The sequence below is a fragment of the Cryptomeria japonica genome, chromosome 4 (assembly GCF_030272615.1).
Source record: "Cryptomeria japonica chromosome 4, Sugi_1.0, whole genome shotgun sequence".
NCBI classification, from domain to species: domain Eukaryota; kingdom Viridiplantae; phylum Streptophyta; class Pinopsida; order Cupressales; family Cupressaceae; genus Cryptomeria; species Cryptomeria japonica.
In genome coordinates this window covers 147,255,541-147,277,575 of record NC_081408.1, presented here as the reverse complement: position 1 = coordinate 147,277,575, position 22,035 = coordinate 147,255,541, and the positions used below count along the sequence as shown (strand labels likewise).

At 34.5% G+C, this 22,035-nt stretch overlaps 1 protein-coding gene across 1 annotated transcript; it reads right to left on the bottom strand.

Annotated features, from left to right (window-relative positions):
* Positions 1-210: 210 nt before the first annotated feature.
* LOC131875424 (probable disease resistance protein At4g33300) lies at positions 211-20,562 on the bottom strand. Its single transcript, XM_059219647.1, has 5 exons — positions 19,869-20,562; positions 19,360-19,769; positions 2,153-2,508; positions 1,866-2,077; positions 211-1,472 (listed from the first exon to the last, which is right to left on the bottom strand). Exons 1-5 carry the CDS (start codon positions 20,053-20,055, stop codon positions 655-657), a joined length of 1,983 nt encoding a protein of 660 aa, XP_059075630.1. The 5' UTR covers positions 20,056-20,562; the 3' UTR covers positions 211-654.
* Positions 20,563-22,035: the final 1,473 nt, after the last annotated feature.

The following is a 22,035-nucleotide window of genomic DNA, read 5'->3' as shown; positions in this document are numbered from 1 at the left end:
AATGTTTTATTATTTTAATATACTCTGCACTATACTATCTGCTGACCGACGTTTTTAGATTTCTTCTACGTTTTAAATCCCTTTCTTTTCTTATTTTCTTATGGCACGTTAAATGTTTCTCATGGATTTTCTGTGCATTTGTACTATCTCCAGACAGGCCATTTTAAATTTCTTTTACGACACGGCTGACGTCTGAAATCGATTTCTTTATTTGGTCACGTTACACTGCATTTGTACTATCTGCAGACAGACTATTTTAGCTCTCTTTTACATTTCAAATTCCTTTCTTTTCATTTAGCACGTTAAATGTTTCTCATAGACTATTTTTATTTATTTATTTATACTCTGCATTTGTACTATCTGCAGACAGTCTAAGCGACTGAGACGTGTAATTTCAGGCATATACCTGCTACGAAGTTACAAGATATCCAGTTCGTGACTTATACAAGACAAAGAAATGTCTTCGGATGGAGTATAAGTTGGGCTGCAAGGACAAAATATTAAAGTGTGTTTACTGACCACAAATACAACGAATAATGATCATAACTAGGATTGGGATCTACTATAGGCTGAAAATAGAGAAGAGCTTGTATGGTATGGTACTTGTCAAGTTAATTAGAACTTCTGCTTCACGATGAGAGGTAAGAAAGGACGTCAATCATCAAGCCAGTCCAGACTAAACTGTGGTTCCACAATTTCAACTCGAAGCTCTGGAATTGAAATGTTCTTGGCCCTCATCCATTGCTTGCCAATCTTCTCATCACAGATTACTAGCTCGAGGGAACTTAGTGCACAAACAGCTCTAGGTAGTCTCGTCAAATGAGAACATTCTCTCATATCAAACTCACTCAACTTCTTTAGTTGCCCTATTTCCTCTGGAAGTTCCCTGAGCCCCTCGCAGAATGAGATGTCTAGACATTCCAAAAGCCGAAGTTTTCCAATTGATGGTGGAAGTTCTTTTAAACCTGGTAACGCTGATAACCTTAGGATTCTCATAGAGCTCATATTCCCAAGGTCAGAAGGTAACTTCTGAACCAGATGGCAGTTGCTAACAGACCACATCTGAACAGAAGGCATATAGCAGACACTGAGGGGCACCTCCTCTAAGTTGCTGGAGTGATCAATGCTAAAATACCGCAGCTTGATACTATTGAATGTGAATGCATATTCAAATCCTTCACATAAGCTTAAAGATACCTTCTCTAAGTTTGGTGGTGCTTTGCTTTGTTTATGAACAGTTGGTGCACTCAACCTCTCCAAGCGGACACTCTTGAGTTGAGGAAGTGAAGATAAAACATCTAGACCTTTTATAGTCGCCCTCTTTGCTCCATAATTCAATACCATGAGAAATTTTAGATTCTTCATGGACTTCAGAAATGGGGGAAGAGAGTATTCACTTGAAGTAAAGAGTAACAAAAGAGCCTCTGTCTCAGGTAAATTCATCTCATACCAGTTGTTTGTCTCCATGGGACCTGCATGAATGGATCAAAAAGGAATTCAAATTAGATCATTGACCATGTTGGTTATGACTGTAGCTATTTGGGTTTAATTATCACCATCTACACAGAGATTCAGAGCACTAATGTTTTGTAATTCTTGTAATGAGATAGTACAACAAAAACAAGAATACATCCAAATATTTTCAATAGTTTGGATAGGCAATTTTGTCCACACCGTAAACAATTGACTAGAATATTAAATTATACTACTAGATTTCCATGTCAAATAGAAACAGTTTAATACATATGGCAACTAGGTTACCGAAAGCAATGATGTAAATATTAAAAATTATGGCTAATATTTCAAAGAATTTTAGGCTAAAGGCTTGGAACTAAATTACTAAGAGATTGCTTGGATTCACATACCTGTGTGAATGGAGAGCACTTGAACATCGCATGCATTATGATTAAGCAACTCCCATTTTTCCCGCAAACTGCGCTCCTTCTGATCCATCAGGAACCTCTTCCTGTCGACTACACCGTCTCGGCATCCCAAATGAAGGGCCAATTCACGCATTACACTATGCTGAGAAAAGTACAGCTCCGAGGCATTTGCATGTGAGATTGCTACTCTTCTCCTGATAAGTGCTACTACGTCAGCTTATAGTTTAACCATGATAACAAAAAAATCTTCATATGGTAAAGGCAAATACCTTGGCGTGCTAGTCAAATTCAACAGGTTTCTGCTTGCAAGATCCGATAAGTTGGATAAAGCGTCATGCCACTGTATTTTCCGAGCATAAACCCAAATGTCCAGCAGCGCGCCAGCACATATTTTCCTTTCCTCTGCAAATAATCCTAAATCTAGGAAGCATTCCTTGGCTACATCATCTAAGGAATCGATACTGATCTCCAATAATCGAATAAGCCCATTTTTGTGATAATCTGATATGGATTCTCCTTTAGAAATCTTGTCCTTTGCCCTCTCCCAAACCTCATGTGGTTCCCCATGCAGACAGCTTCCGATCACCTTTAGAGCAAGTGGTAAGCCGCCACATTTTGCTTGCACCTGTAATCAAAGAAAGGTATAGAAAATTTATAAAAAACCCTGTTCGAAGGAAATAAAGATTCTTACATGTCATGTAAGCCATAATAATGGGAGAAAACCTAATTTCAACTCCAAAATTTTCTACAATTCTATAATTAGTTCAATATGATATTAAAATCCTGCGTGTAATATAGGCCATAATTTGGGAGAAAAACTACACAACTTCAGAATTTTCTAGAGTTCTATAATTCCCTCAATATGATAGTAATCTAACTATTTAGTTATTTGGTGTTGGAATGTAGTAATTTCACCCACATGCAAGAAAGGTCTACCACCATGCAAACCATCGACAGTTCCACTGTTAAACCCCAATTCCACTTTGACCATGCAGGATCCACTGCTTAACTCCGTCCACCACCGTGAACATTTAGTTCCACCGTTGATGCAAACAAGTTATTTCCATCGATCATGCAGATGTCCTGTATGATGATTTTTCTAGAAGTTTCTATTGTTGGAAGTGGAAACACTCTGAGAGGGGGGGTGAATCAGAGTGTAAAAAATTTTAACAAGAACTTCTCTTATGAACTTGACAATTTTGATTCACAATAAACACAGATGACTGAGACTTAACACCTTGAAGTATTACTTTTAACAAAGCATGAAATATACAATAGAACCAACTGAAAAACTTGATTCAGACTTTGCAGAAAATAAAATGGTATTGAATCTTTTGCAAAAACATGAAACATCTAAATGAATATTTCAAAGATTGCATTACATAAACTCAACAAAACAGAGTATGAAATGAAAGGAGCTAAAGATATGACGTATCAGAGCATAAACCAATAAGACAAAATGAGACAAGACAATGCACATAACACCATAGTTTTCATGAGTGGAAAACCCTCCTGGGGTAGAAAAACCACTCGGTAAGATCCCTTATATTATTTCAAAGACCACCAACTCAGTTCACAAGTTTTAGAAACCACAAGGCCTCAAGGAGCACCAACCCCTCTTTCTTATCCAATAGACATTTCAACTCGAGCTACAGCCACTGGTGATTTTATGCATGCACTTAAATCTTGCAGTCACAAAACCATTAGTGATTGGAGCGAGAATATTTTACCAGTCTATACAATTGATTCTTTCTAAAAATTTTTGCAACAATATTCTTCAAGGCTTTGAATCATAATAACATACTTTTAAAAGAATTCAACACTATCAGAGAGAAAAATTCAATCTCTGAACAAAATAATTTCACACATTATAGCCTCATGTACTCTGCAACAAAACAGAGTATTGATTCTCAAAACCCTCGACTATCTAAGTTCTCTGATAGTCTTTTTATACACAGCACTTTCGACACAATCTTTGTGTTTCCCTTTATTCACACTCCTCTCTCTGTTTTTTCTCGCATAAACTATTCTGTATTAAACTGTTTTATATCTCAAAACACCCAATGTTCTTCCAGAATAACCCTCGTATAGGGTTACCAAAAACCTTACGGGAATTGCAAACTGAAAAACAAATAACCGTTTTAACTGTGCAACGGAAAGGGAAAAAATTGAGAGATAATCTAAAGATGCTTGATTTCCCAATCATGAAAAATAAAAATAAAGCATAGACTATTTCCTTATTTTCATTTTGCATAACTGAAAAACCTGATTCGAAAAAATCTGAATCTTTTAATCATATGATCAAGAATAATACCTGTGAAACGCAACCTTATTGATAACTGAAAACAAACTAACCAGAAAACCATTAAGCTCCCGGTTAAGACCATTTTTGCTTCATTCTTTTTAACTGAACAAACTGATTCGAGCTCCTTAGCTACAGCGGCGGCTGCATCTCTCATGGCGTTAGGGTTTGAGACGGACTCCAAACAAGTTCAAAAACAAAATGAAACACAAAACGTCTTCCAAAAAAAACTTTTAACTTGTCGGTCACAAAGTGTATTCTGAGGAATATGCCATTAGTCCGTAGACAGATTAAATCAAAGATGCCATTTAATTAATGCAAAATCAGTGTTATTCACTTATCCGTGTCACCAGCATGGCTTGAGAGTAAGATGCTTTAAGCATATAACACGTCAGCAAAAACAATGTGTCTGTGTCACTAGACTGGCCCATGAGAAAGACTTTTTAAATATATAACCACATGCTTATTGAAATATGAAACTTAAACAACACAACTTCCCTTTTTTTTTCTTACTTTCTTGTCATCGAGGACAAAAGTATCGAAGAGAAACAAACTCCCCCTTTGTCCTTGATGGCAAAAAAAGAAAAAAAACTTAAACCATCATTGCCATGAAATATGTTGTCAACTGAAAGGACCAAAATCAATGTAAGGAATTCCACTGTCAACAAATACAACATATACAATCAACACTGAACCTTGTCATATGCAAACCTGTGAGAAAAACAATATCCTCTGAACCCGTAATATGCAATTCTGTAAAAAGAGTGAATACTGTTAGAATAATGAACTCCCAATCTGATCTGTATCAAACAAGAACACCAAACTGTAACACCAAAATAAAAATGCCAATACCACTGTAATATCACTGTAATACCAATGTTACTGTAATATCAAAATGAAATACCAAAAAAAATGCCAATGCCACTGTAATATCACTGTAATATCAACTGAAACCACTGTAATATCACTGTAATATCAACCTAAAATACCAAAAAAATGCCAATGCCAATGAAATACCAATGAAATGCCAAGTTTGTCTGTAATGCCAATGCCAATGCCAATGAGATGCCAAGTCTGTAAAGTCTGTAATGCCAAAAAAAATGAAATACCAATGATTGCCAATGTCACTGTTCACTGTTGCCAAAAATGAAATGCCAATGATTGCCAATGTCACTGTTCACTGTTGCACTGTTGTCACTGTGAAATGCCAAAATCACTGTTGCATTGTTGTCACTGTGAAATGCCAATATGAAATACCAATTTCTCCCCCTTTTTTTTACTTTTTTTAAAAAACACAAGGACAAAAGGAAAGTAAATCAACAGAGCAACACTCCCCCTCAAAGTATGCTTTAGGTGGAGACAAGAGAAGATTGAGAAAACACTCCCAATCTATCCCTTAACCGTTCAAAGACTTCTTTAGACAAAGCTTTTGTAAAAATATCCGCTACTTGTGCCTGAGAAGGTACATATAAAACTTGAAATTCATTAGCCAATACTTGTTCTCGTAGAAATAGCAATTTAATAGCAACATGTTTAGTGCGAGAATGCATTACAAGATTCTTTGAAAGACTGATGGCACTAGTATTATCACAGAAGATGGAGATGGGTTTGTCAACTATAATACCCATATCAGCAAGTTGATGAGACATCCAGATTAATTGCGTACAACAAGTTGTTGCTGCAATATATTTAGATTCTGCAGTTGATAAAGTGACACATTCTTGCTTTTTTCTATGCCAGGCAACAAGGCAATCTCCTAAGAAGAATGCTGCACCACTGGTGCTTTTTCTATCATCTATACAGCCAGCCCAGTCAGCATCCGTAAAACCAACAAGAGTAAAATCATTATTTCGTGAATACCACAAGCCAAAGTCTAAAGTACCTTGAATATACTTGAATATCCTTTTTATAGCAATCAAATGAGATTGTTTGGGAGCAGACTGAAAACGTGAAACCAAGCAAACTGCATGCATCAAATCAGGCCTAGATGCAGTTAAATAAAGTAGGCTGCCAACCATTGATCTATACTCAGATTGATTTACCTCAGGGGAGTCATCTGACTTGGTCAATTTACAACCAGTCTCCATTGGAGTGCTAACAGGTTTACAATCTGTCATATTGAACTTTTTAAGCATCTCGTTTGCATATTTGGTTTGTGAGAGAAAAATGCCTTGTTCAAGCTGCATTACTTGAAGCCCAAGAAAGAAGGTTAATTCACCTAACATGGACATTTCAAATTCAAATTCCATGAGTTTTGAAAACTTTTTGGATACAGCATCATTATAACAGCCAAATATAATGTCATCCACATAGACTTCAACAACCAATGTATCATTACCTTCAATTTTAACATACAGGTTACTATCAACACCACCTCTAGTATATCCATTTGTTGTAAGATGGGCATCTAACCTGGAGTACCAAGCTCTTGGAGCTTGTTTAAGGCCATAAAGAGCCTTTTTCAACTTGTATACATGATCAGGTTTATCTGCAGAGATAAACCCTTCTGGTTGTTCCATATATACCTCTTCATCAAGATAACCATTAAGGAATGCAGTTTTAACATCCATTTGATACACTTTAAAGTTTTTATAACATGAATATGCCAGAAATATTCGTATTGACTCTAGCCTAGCAACAGGTGCAAATGTTTCACCAAAATCTACACCTTCTTGTTGTGCATAGCCTTTACACACAAAGCGTGCTTTATTCATAACAACTTTGCCAGATTCATCAAGTTTATTTCTAAAAATCCATTTACCCCCTATAACATTTTTATCATCTGGTCTAGGCACAAGTTCCCAAGTTTTATTCTTTTCTATTTGACTGATTTCATCTTGCATAGCATGCAGCCAACAATCATCAACAAGAGCTTCAGAAATAGACTTAGGTTCAGAATCAGTTACCAGACAATAATGCTCAGCCATTTGAGCTTGTTCACCAGTTTTTTCTCTTCTCCTAGTCAGAATTCCAACATCCATTTCACCAATAACCTGACTTTGAGGATGTCTTTTAGTAATGATTCTAGAAGGTGTATGTAAAGGAATTTCAGTTTTAGGACTTGGTGGAGGACTCTTTTCATTTGAAATTTCTGCTTCAGTGGATTTAGGAACTTGTTCCAGTCTTATTGAAATATCCTCTTCAACATCCTGCATATCATCACTTAGAATAAATTGCTCATCGAATCTTACATTAATAGTTTCAACAATCTTATTCAATCTATTATTGAAACATCTATAAGCTTTGCTATGAGTAGAGTATCCAAGAAAGATACCCTCATCAGTCTTAGCATCAAAACTACCTAGATTTTCTTCATCTCTTTTTATATAACATTTGCAACCAAAAATTTTGAAGTATTTAATTGATGCAGCTTTACCATACCAAAGTTCATAAGGAGTAAAAGTGGATTTTACCCTGATTTGCACACGATTCAAAATGTAAACTGCTGTGTGAATAGCTTCTTTCCAATATTTGTCAGGTAGATTTGCTTCATTCAGCATTGTGCGAGCCATCTCTTTAACTATTCTATTTTTTCTTTCAACAACCCCGTTCTGTTGAGGTGTTCGGGTAGCAGCATATTGTCTTTTAATGCCATGTTTCTCACAATAATATATAAACTCTTGTGATGTAAACTCACCACCTTTGTCTGATCTTAAACACTTGAGCTTTAAATCAGTTTCACGTTCAACCATTTTCCTAAAAATTTTAAATCTGACAAATGCTTCAGATTTATGTTTGAGAAAAGTAACCCATATCATTCTTGTATAATCATCCACAAAAAGCATGAAGTATTTTTCACCGTTGATGGATTGTGTCCTGGTTGGACCACATAAATCTGTGTGAACAAGTTGTAATGGTCTAGTAGAAGAGTGTTCTTTAGACTTAAAAGTTGTTTTTGTTTGTTTACCTTTAAGACCCTCTTTGCACACAGAGTTTTCAGGTTTACTCAAGATAGGTAAGCCTCTAACATTCTGATTCTTGTTGATTCGAACCAGATTATCAAAGTTCACATGTCCCAAACGTTTGTGCCACAACCAATTTTCCTCAACTTGACCCATAAGACACATTCCTTCATTTGATTTCATAGTTTGTGGAGTCAAGCAGGTTGTAAACATTGCCAATTGTTCTCAACCCAGTAGCTACAATTTTACCAGACATAGTTTTTATAGTACAACCATGAGAAGTGAAGGACACATTATAACCACTATCACAAATCTGACTAACACTAAGTAGGTTGTGTTTCAATCCTTCAACAAAATACACATCATGTATTGGAGTATCATCATTCAGTAATAATGTACCCTTACCTCTGACGAAAGCTCCTGAATTATCACCAAATCTTACAAAACCTCCATCAAAGTCTTCAAAATGAATAAATTTATTTTTGTCTCCTGTCATATGATGTGAACAACCACTATCCAACACCCACAGTGACTTCTTACTAGAAAAGAATGCAGATTGCACTATCATAGACTGTTCAACACTAGGGACAAACTTTGGTTTCCATACCTTATGAATATTTGCCTTTGATTTGCATTGAGAAGAAGTATGTCCAAAAGTGTTACACTTAATACACTTCACGGTGTTTGGAAAACCATAGGTTTGATTGTATCCAATCATAGAAGTTTTATGTTGTAAAAATCTGCAAGTGTTAACCTTATGACCAAACTTGTTGCAGTAAAAACAGTAACCATGAAAGAATCCAAACCTAAAAGGTGTCATTCTGTTATAAGCCTGAAATTGATTTCTATTTGAAGGTTTAGTAATCTGTTTTTCTGATTTAGCACTTTCAAAGCCTACACCTGTCATATTCTTGCATAGTTTTTGTTTGTTTAAAATTTCATTTAAATGCAAAGTACTTTCATACTGCTCAATCTGCTTATGCAAAGAATTAGTTTGCTGTTCCAAAGTATTAACTTTCAACTCACTATCAGCAAGTAAAACTTTTAAATCTTCAACTGTTTGCTTTGAATCTTTCAATTCAATTTGCAAAATTTGAATTTCACTTTCATGAGAAACTACAAGCTTCTTTAGTCTTTTGATTTCCTTAAGAGCACAAAACAATTCTCCTTCAAGATCAATTTCACCTTGTTCTAAGTCATCAGAATTATCTTCTGATATGTTCATTATATCTTTCCTTGAGGAAGTTTCTATTTCAGCCATAAACAAAGTTTCATCACCTTCACAAGGTGAGTCATCTGAATCATTTTCAGAATCTTCTTTTATAAAAAGACTCTTCTTTTTCTGAAATGGATTGAATTTCTTTTTAGGGTTCCATTTTTTCTTTTTAAAAACTTTTTCTGATTTTTCTTCTTCACTGTTTTGATCACTCAAGGGACATTTAGCAGCAAAGTGTTCGGCTTTAACGCAATTAAAGCATTTAAAGGGTAGTTTTCCCTTATATTTCTTTTTTAATTTTCTTAGTAGCAGGGCTTCTATAGCATCTGAAAGTTCAGACTCACTATCTAGTTCCTCTTTCTTTTCTACCTTAAAAGCAGTTTCTTTAGAATTGGATGAATTACTACCAATTCTCATTTCATAAGCTGTTAGAATGCTTTGGAGGCTGTCAAGAGACATAGTAGAGAAACTTTTCTTTTCTTCTAAAGTGGACACCTTAGTTTCATATTTAGGAAGTAATGTTCTAATAACTTTTCTGACAACATCTTTTTCATCAACATTTTCACCAAGACCCCTTCTAGAATTCACAACTTCATCAATTCTAAGAAAATAGTTTGCAATAGTCTCATCTTCTTTCATTCTCAATGACTCAAACTGATTCTTGAGTGTGAGAATTTTAGATTCCTTGACCTTTGCATCACCTTGATAAATGGTTTCTAGCTTACTCCATATTTCATTAGCAGATGCACAATGCATAACTTTAACAAACACATCCTTGGTGAGACCACATAACAGAGCATGCTTAGCTCTAGCATTTAACTCATATTGAGTTTTAGCATCAGGATCTGAAGGTATAGATGTAGGAACAACATATTTTGTAGTAACAATGTTCCACACATTTACATCAACTGAAATCAAGTATGTTTCCATTCTGATTTTCCACAACACATAATCTGTGCCATCAAAAAGAGGAGCTCTTGATAAAGATGCACCTTCTTGAGAATGAGCCATAAAAAAAAACTTCCAAGTGACCAGGAACAATCCCCAGGAAAGACCTATATGAGGGACCCTATGCTCTGATACCACTTGTTGGAAGTGGAAACACTCTGAGAGGGGGGGGGGGTGAATCAGAGTGTAAAAATTTTTAACAAGAACTTCTCTTATGAACTTGACAATTTTGATTCACAATAAACACAGATGATTGAGACTTAACACCTTGAAGTATTACTTTTAACAAAGCATGAAATATACAATAGAACCAACTGAAAAACTTGATTCAGACTTTGCAGAAAATAAAATGGTATTGAATCTTTTGCAAAAACATGAAACATCTAAATGAATATTTCAAAGATTGCATTACATAAACTCAACAAAACAGAGTATGAAATGAAAGGAGCTAAAGATATGACGTATCAGAGCATAAACCAGTAAGACAAAATGAGACAAGACAATGCACATAACACCATAGTTTTCATGAGTGGAAAACCCTCCTGGGGTAGAAAAACCACTTGGTAAGATCCCTTATATTATTTCAAAGAGCACCAACTCAGTTCACAAGTTTTAGAAACCACAAGGCCTCAAGGAGCACCAACCCCTCTTTCTTATCCAATAAACATTTCAACTCGAGCTACAGCCACTGGTGATTTTATGCATGCACTTAAATCTTGCAGTCACAAAACCATCAGTGATTGGAGCGAGAATATTTTACCAGTCTGTACAATTGATTCTTTCTAAAAATTTTTGTAACAATATTCTTCAAGGCTTTGAATCATAATAACATACTTTTAAAAGAATTCAACACTATCAGAGAGAAAATTCAATCTCTGAACAAAATAATTTCACACATTATAGCCTCATGTACTCTGCAACAAAACAGAGTATTGATTCTCAAAACCCTCGACTATCTAAGTTCTCTGATAGTCTTTTTATACACAGCACTTTCGACACAATCTTTGTGTTTCCCTTTATTCACACTCCTCTCTCTATTTTTTCTTGCATAAACTGTTCTGTATTAAACTCTTTTATATCTCAAAACACCCAACGTTCTTCCAGAATAACCCTCGTATAGGGTTACCAAAAACCTTACGGGAATTGCAAACTGAAAAACAAATAACCGTTTTAACTGTGCAACAGAAAGGGAAAAAACTGAGAGATAATCTAAAGATGCTTGATTTCCCAATCATGAAAAATAAAAATAAAGCATAGACAGTTTCCTTATTTTCATTTTGCATAACTGAAAAACCTGATTCGAAAAAATCTGAATCTTTTAATCATATGATCAAGAATAATACCTGTGAAACGCAACCTTATTGATAACTGAAAACAAACTAACCAGAAAACCATTAAGCTCCCGGTTAAGACCATTTTTGCTTCATTCTTTTTAACTGAACAAACTGATTCGAGCTCCTTAGCTATAGCGGCGGCTGCATCTCTCATGGCGTTAGGGTTTGAGACGGACTCCAAACAAGTTCAAAAACAAAATGAAACACAAAACGTCTTCCAAAAAAAACTTTTAACTTGTCGGTCACAAAGTGTATTCTGAGGAATATGCCATTAGTCCGTAGACAGATTAAATCAAAGATGCCATTTAATTAATGCAAAATCAGTGTTATTCACTTATCCATGTCACCAACATGACTCGAGAGTAAGATGCTTTAAGCATATAACACGTCAGCAAAAACAATGTGTCCGTGTCACTAGACTGGCCCATGAGAAAGACTTTTTAAATATATAACCACATGCTTATTGAAATATGAAACTTAAACAACACAACTTCCCTTTTTTTTTCTTACTTTCTTGTCATCGAGGACAAAAGTATCGAAGAGCAACATCTATATGCTTTTAAATTTCTCTATAAAAGAGAGATGTAAATCTGATTTAATGGAAGCAATAAAAATATTTGTTTTGTGCAGTAGCACACAATACAATTTCTGAGTTGTTTAATTTTCTGTGTTTGAATTCTTGAATTCTTTTTGTGTGTATTTCTGCTGTAGCAGTATATTTCTGTATTTTATTTCTTTCCTCTGTTTTTCATATTGGTGTTAGAGGTCGCTTACGGAGGAATGAGAATTTTAAGATTCTAGATCTTTTGAGGTCTTGTAGATGCTAAAGGGAAGAGGCAGAGAAGCTTAAATTGTAGGCAAAGTTTGTAGGGCTCGCAGAAGCCACGAAGGTAGATTTTGTGAAGGCAATGTAGAAGTCAAAAAAGGGAGTAGATCACTGTAAGGAAATTTCAGTCTGTGGAAGGAGCCAATAGAGGCCAAAGATTAAAGATTCGTATGATAAGAAAGATTGTAGAATTAAGAAGATCACTGATTAGTCAAACGAAATCACAGACTAAGAGTGAGGCCGCAGCCTTGTGGAGATCATCTGTCGAAAGGAAATACCAGTTAAAAGATTTGTCATTGCTCGTATTGGAGGATTTTCAGATTGATCATTGTGCTATGTGAAGATTGCAAGACCAGCCGCAGAGATTAAATGATGAGACCACTAAATATCACAGAAGTTTGAAATTGTACGTTGATGTTTCTGAAGCATTCATATCAAAGAAGTCATAGTGTTTTATTAACGAGAAGGTTGTAGCACTATGTAGAATTGCTATTAAGGGGATCCCGCAGGCATAAGAAGAAGACAATGATAGTGAAAAAGCTGAGGTTGTGAAGTTTGAAGACATTGGAGAAAAGAAAGAGAGATCAGTTCTAAAGAATCTAATAGTGAAGATATTGAAGAGCTTGGTGTTAACTGCTGTAGTAGTCAGAAGGAGCCTGCTATTGTCAAGATATTTGGAGATTGTAGAGATTTGGCGATCATTTCAATGAGTCAAAAATGGTTATGCTGAAACTGTAGCTTAAGGAGGGAGAGCCTGCATTACTAGTCATGCGTGAGGTCTAGAAGAAATCAGAGAGTAAATTAAAGACTGAAAAAAGGAGCCCGAAGAGCTAAAGATTAGGAGAAATTTGATGTTGAAGAAGAGAAGACCCAAATCAAATTGTGGGTAATGTGAGTAAATTGCGATTCTAGTAGCTACTAGAAGGAAGGAGCAACTGAAAAGAAAAGGAAATCTTGCAGAAGCAAGGAGTAATGCTTAGTTTTTGTGATTAATTAGAAACCACTTAGTGTGATGGTTCATGGTAACCCAAAACCACCTCAGATTTGTATTTGGTACGGATAAGTCAAAAAATCTGAAGGTGATCTAGAGAGGAGAAGTCACCCAATGACAACCTTATGTTTAGATCGAAGAAAAATATTGTCTAGCAAGACGTCTAGAAATACTGAGTTTGCAAAAAGATTCAAATTGAAGTTTTCAAGGTTTGAAAGACTGTCCTAGGAGTTGGAGGAAGTCAAAAGAAAAGAAAGATCTGAAGATCAAGAGATGGTTAGAAGTTATCAACCAAATAAAATATTGGAGAAAGTCTGAAGACTTGGGTAGGGATATCAAAAAGTGACAAAAGAAGACTGTAGTCATCAACAAAGAAATTGTAAATGAAATAGCATATGGTCAAAATTAAGGGGGAATGTTGGAATGTGGTAATTTCACTCACATATAAGATGTTGGAAAACTAATCCCAAGTGCCCCATTTATTTCAGCCACTGTAAATCCTCATTTTTGGCCCCCCAACAAATCTTGCAAATATTCTCACATGTGTGAGATTTTATTCTCCAGCTAATATCATTTAATCAATATTTTGAAATTTGCATGAGAGGACAGATTTTGGTAAAAATGCAAATCTATCTCTTCTTAGACAAGATTTCCCAGCTAGCAAAAATTAAAATGCATTTACTTTTCTCCTTGGTTGAGTCATACAAAACTTCTAGAAATGTCTTTTTTTTAATAGAAGTTTGGTGGTCATTTTGAAGTCAGTTTTATTGGAGATAATGAGAAGAAAAAAGGGCAGAAGAGAACAGCCACACATTTTCTATAACAGCAACTGAAAGAGACATCCAGTGTAGCAGCAACAGCCAGTCAGAAATAGGGGAGTTTATACTATTTTATTTTTTAGAACAAACTTGAAAGCGGTAGCTTTGTAATTTTCTATTTGGTGTAGATCTTGTAAACATTAGTTTATGAATATAAATAGAAAAGAAATTTGGGCAAATTCTGTGTTTAAATTTCACTACACTGTTTCCTTTTAATGCTCTATTTTTCTTTTCATGTCTTCTGCCTCATCCTTCACGTGGTATCAGAGCCAAAGGTCAGTAAGCTGAAGGTTGTTTGAGTTGAAGTTTTTTTTTTAATTTCAAGGAGTTTGAAGATTTACACGGCCAACAATGGCAAGCACAAGCACAAGCTTGACAAACCCATAGATTCCACAATTTAATGGCAAGAACTATGACTACTGGGCAGTCACAATGAAGACATTATTTTGTGCTTAAGATTTTTGGGAATTTGTTGAGAATGGCTACCCAAAACCAGTATATATAACAACATATAATGCATTGTCTCAAACACATAAAGACTTATTGAAGGAAAATAGAAAGAAAGATTCAAAAGCCCTTTTCTTAATCTTCCAAGGAGTCAATGAAAGCATTTTTCCAAGGATTCAAAGTGCAACAAAATCCAAACAAGCTTGGGATATTTTGCAAATAGAATACTAAGGAATAGACAAAGCAAAGATGACAAAACTACAAATATTGAGAAGAGACTTTGAGACCATAGTAATGAAGGAGAATGAATCAATAGACTCATTTTTTACACAAATTATTGGACCGATTAATCAAATCAGATCTCATGGTGAGGCACTTGAAGAAAGAAGAGTAGTTGAGAAGATATTGAGAAGCCCACCTGCAAGGTTTATGCCAATTCTTGTAGCCATAGAAGAGACTAAGAATCTCTCTCAATTTTTTAGTGGATGAATTACAGGCTGAGTAGAAAAACAAATTCATCATTGGAGCATTCCTTCAAAACACAAGCTACAATATAGAGGGGGAAGAAGTAGCCCATCAGACTCAGGTGGAAGAAGTAACTCATCAGCTTCAAGTGGAAGAGGTAGCAACCAAAATTTCAATCATAATAAACCCCAAAGTCAAAGGTATGATAAGTCACAAGTCCAATGTCATTCTTTCAAAAAATATGGATATTATTTGAATGAATGTACAAAGAAACAATATGACAGTAGGTAACAAAATGCAAATTTTACAAAAGAAAATGAAAAATCAGGGCAGCATGTTTTTAGCTTGTAATGTTGCACAAGAACCACAAAAGGATGTATGGTTTTTAGATTCAAGATGCAGCAATCATATGACTAGAAATGCAGAACTATTTTCTAGTTTGGATAAGAATATAAAATCAGACGTCACATTAGGCAATGATAACAATGTTTCAGTAATGGGGAAAGGAAAAATTAGTATTCTAACTAAGGAGGGGAAAAAAAGAATCATTTCAGATGTATATTTTGTCCTTGGATTAAAACACAATTTGATGAGCATTGGGCAACTCATTCAAAAGGGATATAGAGTATTTTTCAAAAATGAAGAATGCACAATCTTAGATAAGTACCCAAACAATCAACTTATTGCAAAAGTAAAAATGACAAATAATAGGATGTTTCCCCTTAGGATACAACCAGATTTCAAGGCAGAATTTTCTCAAGCACAACAACCAGTAGACAAAGGGAGATGTGCAACAATCACACAAACAATATTTCAAGCTGAAATTAAGGATGAAAATTGGTTCTGGCATTTGAGATTTGGACACTTAAACTTTGGAGGCTTAAATCTATTACATAGAAAGAACATGGTAAGGGGATTGCCACTCATAGAGAAACCGACAAGATTATGTGAAGGTTGCATTCTAGGCAAACAACATAGGGAATCATTCCCAATAGGAAACTCAATGAGGGCAGTAGCACCATTAGAGATTGTCCACTCAGACTTATGTGGTCCTATGCAAACATCATCAATTAGTGGAAGATATTATTTCATGACTTCCATTGACGACTATACAAGTAAAACTTGGGTCTTCTTCTTGAAACATAAGGATGAAGCATTTGATTACTTTTGCCAATTCAAGGCCCTTGTGGAGAAGCAAAGTGGATATTATATCAAAGCATTAAGAAAAAATAGAGGTGGTGAGTATATCTCAAATGAATTCCTAAGATTTTGCAAGGATAATGGTATTCACAAACAATTTACTACAAGGTACACACCTCAACAAAATGGTGTAGCTGAAAGGAAAAATAGAACAATTATGGAAATGGCAAGGAACATGCTAAAAGCAAAACATTTATCAAATGAGTATTGGGCTGAAGCTGTCTCATGTGCAGTCTATATAATAAATAGATGTCCAACCAAGAGTCTAAAGAATATGATTCTGGAAGAAGCATGGAGTGAAAGAAAACACAATGTTGCTTACATGAGAGTGTTTGGATGTGTGGCATATGCATATGTCCCAAATGGATTAAGAAAGAAGTTGGACAACAAAGGAGAAAGATGTATATTCATGGGATATAGTGAAGAATCAAAGGCATATAAACTATACAATCGAATAACCAAAAGGGTAATAATCAACAGAGATGTGCAATTTATTGAAGAGGAAGCATAGGATGGCACCTTAGAGAAAATAGCTAATGTAACAATAAGCAGTTAACGATCTAGGGTTGTTAAGATACTTTCTAGGAATAGAAGTGCATCAAAAGAAGAATGGTATTTTTATTTGTCAATCAAAGTATGCAAATTAGATCTTGAAGAGGTTTAAAATGCAAAATAGCAAGTCTGCTCCAACACCAACAACCACAGGTCTTAAATTGAGTAAGGATGATTGTAGCAATAATGTCAATCCAAACCTTTACAAAAGCATGGTTGGAAGTTTAATGTATTTAACTACAACAAGACTTGATATAATATATGCAGTGAGTTTAATTTCAAGGTTTATGGAGACCCCAAAGGAGACAAACTGGTTGGCAGCCAAAAGAATAATGAGATATGTTAATGGAACAAAGGTATATGGAATTTTGTATGGTGCAACAAATCATTTCAAGTTAGTTAGCTACACGGACAGCGATTGGGCAGGCAGTTTAGATGATAGAAAAAGCACATCAGGTTGTGCATTTCATTTGGGTTTGGGAGTCATTTCTTGGACTTCCAAGAAACAACCAATTGTTTCACTTTCTACAACTGAATCTGAGTATATAGCAGCAACAGGGGTAGCATGCCAAGCCATATGGATGAGAAGGATATTAAAAGATTTAAGACATGAACAAGAGGGGCCAACTACAATATTTTTTGATAACAATTCAGCAATTGCACTATCCAAGAACACAGTTTTCCATAAAAGAAGCAAACATATTGATACAAGGTATCATTTTATAAGGGAAATAATCAATGATGGTGAAGTTGTTTTGGAGCATTGCAGGTCTGAAGAACAGTATGCTGATATTTTTACAAATGCATTGACAAGAGATAGTTTTGTTCATCAAAGAGACAACTTGGGCATCATGGATGGCAGCAGTTGTTATTAAGGGGGAGTGTTGGAAAACTAATCCCAACTGCCTCATTTATTTCTGCCACCATAAATCCTCATTTTTGGCCCCACAATAAATCTTGCAAATATTCTCACATGTGTGAGATTTTGTTTCCTAGTTAATATCATTTAATCAATATTTTGAAATTTGCATGAGAGGACAGATTTTGGTAAAACTGCAAATCTATATCTTCTTAGACAAGACTTCCCAACTAGCAAAAATTAAAATGTATTTACTTTTCTCCTTGGTTGAGTCATACGAAACTTCTAGAAATGTCTTTTTTTTAATAGAAGTTTGGTGGTCATTTTGTAGTCAGTTTTATTGGAGATAATGAGAAGAAAAAGGCGCAGAGCAGAACAGCTACACATTTTCCATAACAGCAACTGAAAGAGACATCCAGTGCAGTAGCAACAGTCAATTAGAAACAGGGGAGTTTAAACTGTTTCATTTTTTGGAAACAAACTTGAAAACAGCAGCCTTGTAATTTTCTATTTGGTGTAGATCTTGTAAACATTGGTTTATGAATATAAATAAAAAAGAAATTTGGACAAATTCTGTATATAAATTTCACTGCACTGTTTGCACTGTTTCCTTTTAATACTCTGTTTTTTCTTTTCATGTCCTCTGCCTCATCCTTCACAAGAAAGGTCTACCACCATGCAACCATCGACAGTTCCACCGTTAAACCTCAATTCCACTTTGAGCATGCAGGATCCACCGCTTAACTGCATCTGCCACCATGAACATTTAGTTCCACTGTTTAGCTACCAGTTTGCCAGTCATGCAAACAAGTTATTTCCATCGATCATGCAAAAGCCCTGAATGATGATTTTTCTAGAAGTTTCTATATACTTTTAAACCGTGAACATTTAGTTCCACCGTTTAGCTACCAGTTTTGCGTAGTTATTTCCATCGATCATGCAAAAGTCCTGAATGATGATTTTTCTAGAAGTTTCTATATACTTTTAAATTTCTCTATAAAAGAGATGTAAATCTGATTTAATGTAAGCAATAAAAATATTTGTTTTGTGCAGTAGCACACAATACAATTTCTGAGTAGTTTAATTTTCTGTGTTTGAATTCTTGAATTATTTTTGTGTGTATTTCTACTGTAGCAGTATATTTCTCTGTTTTATTTCTTTCCTCTGTTTTTCATTTGAAAGAAATATATTTTAAATGGATAATTCATTGTGAATAATTAACTCTTCCGATCTTTAACATTTGTTGTTTGTTAGTAAAATCACATTCCGCACGATACATACACTGTTACTGGGAGAAAAGAAAGTCTCTTACAATTCCACGTGTTTCGGAATCCTCCACTATTTTCTTTTTCCAATGTATTTCCAGTTCGAATAAGTGCTTCTACCACTACAATTAGATAAAAGCTATACCTACTTTATATTGCCAATATATTCCATAGAGATGATGATAATATTTCCCATATATTCCATAAAGATAATGATAATATTTCCCATATATTCCATAAAGATAATGATAATATTGGAGAATAAGGATAAAGAATACATTATTGGAGATTAAAAGTTAGGAGAATCATTCAAAACACGATACAATAATTAATGGGAAGAAATTATTATACCTGTTTTACAATATTCGCATTTACAGTGCTTGGGATTGATGGCTGTCCAAAAGCCCAGAAACAGAAAAGTGACAGCGCATCCTCTGGGCACAACAATGGCAACTGATACAGCTGGGTAGTCGGGCTTGTTGGAATAGTGGAATTGTCTCTAGTGGTTACAAGGGTTTTGTAACCTGGTCCTTCAAATAGAAAATTTTCCAAATTTGTTCTGGACCATACATCATCTAAAATCACCAGAGTTGGTTTGGATTGACTCAAAATCAATTGTTGCAGCTTCATATGTGCATCTTTCAAATTATGAAATTCTGGTCTCTTCCTTCCAGCAATCTTTTCCCACATAGTCTCTAAAATTCCCATCAGGTTTGGGGACTGCGATACGGTGATGAAAATGACATTATCGCGGAAGTATCCTGCCAGCGTGAAAACACACATTTATTTTACGCCAAGTACCTTACCATGCACCAGTATTTTAATAAAATCTAAAGGAAAGCACCTTTATTGATATTTACCTTTTATTTGAGGATCATTCAAGAGAGCCAAAGCAAGAGTAGTTTTTCCACCGCCTCCCATGCATTGCAACCCAACAATTGACACCTCGCTATGGAATAACAGTCCCCTCAAATCTCCAATACATTTGTCCAATCCCACATAAAACTGAGGTTTTCCAGAAACACCATATGTGGAATCGTCTGCCATTTCAGAACTGTTGATAAAAGCTATTTGTTGAACTCTTCACGATTTGGAACTTGAATTTGACTATTCTTCTGCTGCTTCACCTTATAAATTTTCTTTTCTTTCCAAACTTATTAGAGATGGCTTTCTCTTATAGAATAATAGACGTGTCTGGAAATGTTCCTGCCAGTTTCCATGAAGGCTGTAAGGAAATCAAAAGGAAACAACAAGGATCCACTCGTAGAATCGAATTCCAACACATTTTAAAACTGAGGTTTTCCAGAACTGTTGATAAAAGCCTTTTGTTGAACTCTTTACGATTTGGAACTTGAATTTGACTATTCTTCTGCTGCTTCAGCTTATAAATTTCTTTTCTTTCCAAACTTTATAGAGCTAATAGACGTGTCACGAGGTGTTCGCGCTGGTTTCCATAACTCTGTAACGAAAGGAAAAGGAAAATGACGATGTAAGAATTCCAAAACGTTTCTAAATGTGCCTGTACTCTTACATTTCTATTCCAACTACACTTCCCACAAGGATTTGTTCTTAGAATCAAGACGTTTTGAAGGACTCTCTTTCTTCCACGTTTGTATGTTCCATATTCGATGTTCGTTATCATTTGCAACTTGTTTCTTACGTTGCGAAGAAAGTGGAAAGAAGAATATTTTTGGTTCGAAGTTTGGCAATAATCTGTTTAATCTTTCCGTTTTTTTAATATGGGAATTTTTTTAAGGGTTGCGTATTAAATTTATTTATTTTTTATAACCGAATTATATTGAGAGTATGAGTTTATTTTAATATCTTTTTGGTTAAAACTTTTGATATTCCTTTTTAGCTGGGAGTGAAAGATTGAGGATTATCTATCATATGAATTTTCAAGAGGTATCCATTCTATCAATTTAGTCTAAAGCATTATCCCAATTTCATCTTTTATATTACACTTTCAAATCATCAATTGTTCCTAATAATTTAAACTAAAATGAGTTCTTCCAAAAACTAGTTTTATTCAAATATATTTTTTAGAAAATTATTACTTCAAATTTAAATGACAGATATATATATACAACTTTAAAAATCATATTTATATATTTTAATTTCATTTGAGAACGATTTTTTATTAAAATGAGGAGGACCCCAACCCATAATAGATCCAACACAAACTATCATCTTTATATATTTTAATTCTATTTAAAAATAAAAAAAATATTATTTACTATTATTCTCATTATAGATAATATTTTAATAACAAATTTTTCATATCTATATAATTTTTTATTTTATTTTGAGTCTATTTGATAGAATGACTTAAAGAAATTATTTATAGATAAATGGCACACTATTATGTGAAGTTATACTACTTCTTGATCTTTCACCCATCCCCCTTTATGCATATTTCTATATATTAGATTATATATTATCTATGTCTCAAACTTTTTACAGAAATATTACATTTATTGTGTTTGTAATTCTCCCAATCTAATATGTTACTCTCTTTTCTTAATATTGACTATTTATTGTTCAAAATTAATATTGCAATATTTTGGATTGACCACACACCACACAAAATTGACCCAAAATTAAGAATATAAAATTTAATAGTCATTGTTAGTTACTTTTGTTTAAATATTTATGCAATTAGTCTCTATATTTGGGTATTTAAATGAATTATATTTGTATTCCCTATTCCAATTAATATTCAAAATTGCTTCCCACTAAAGTAATTTTTTTTCTAGGATTGCTTCCCTTTGAAGGACTAAACAAAATATAATTTCTACATCAAATAACTATAGAGAATTTCACAACTAAATACTATAGTATTTGTAGCATCCTAAATTGTACTCCCTTACAATTTCATCCTCATTTGGGCTGTCAACTTGGCATTCATCTCCTAACGCCTAATCAGAGCCCTGATTCTACTCACACCATGCAATAAACTCATTCTTTTCATCTTGGACACTTTCTCCCCCAACTTTGATTGGTCAGGAACAAAGCACTAGCGCCCCA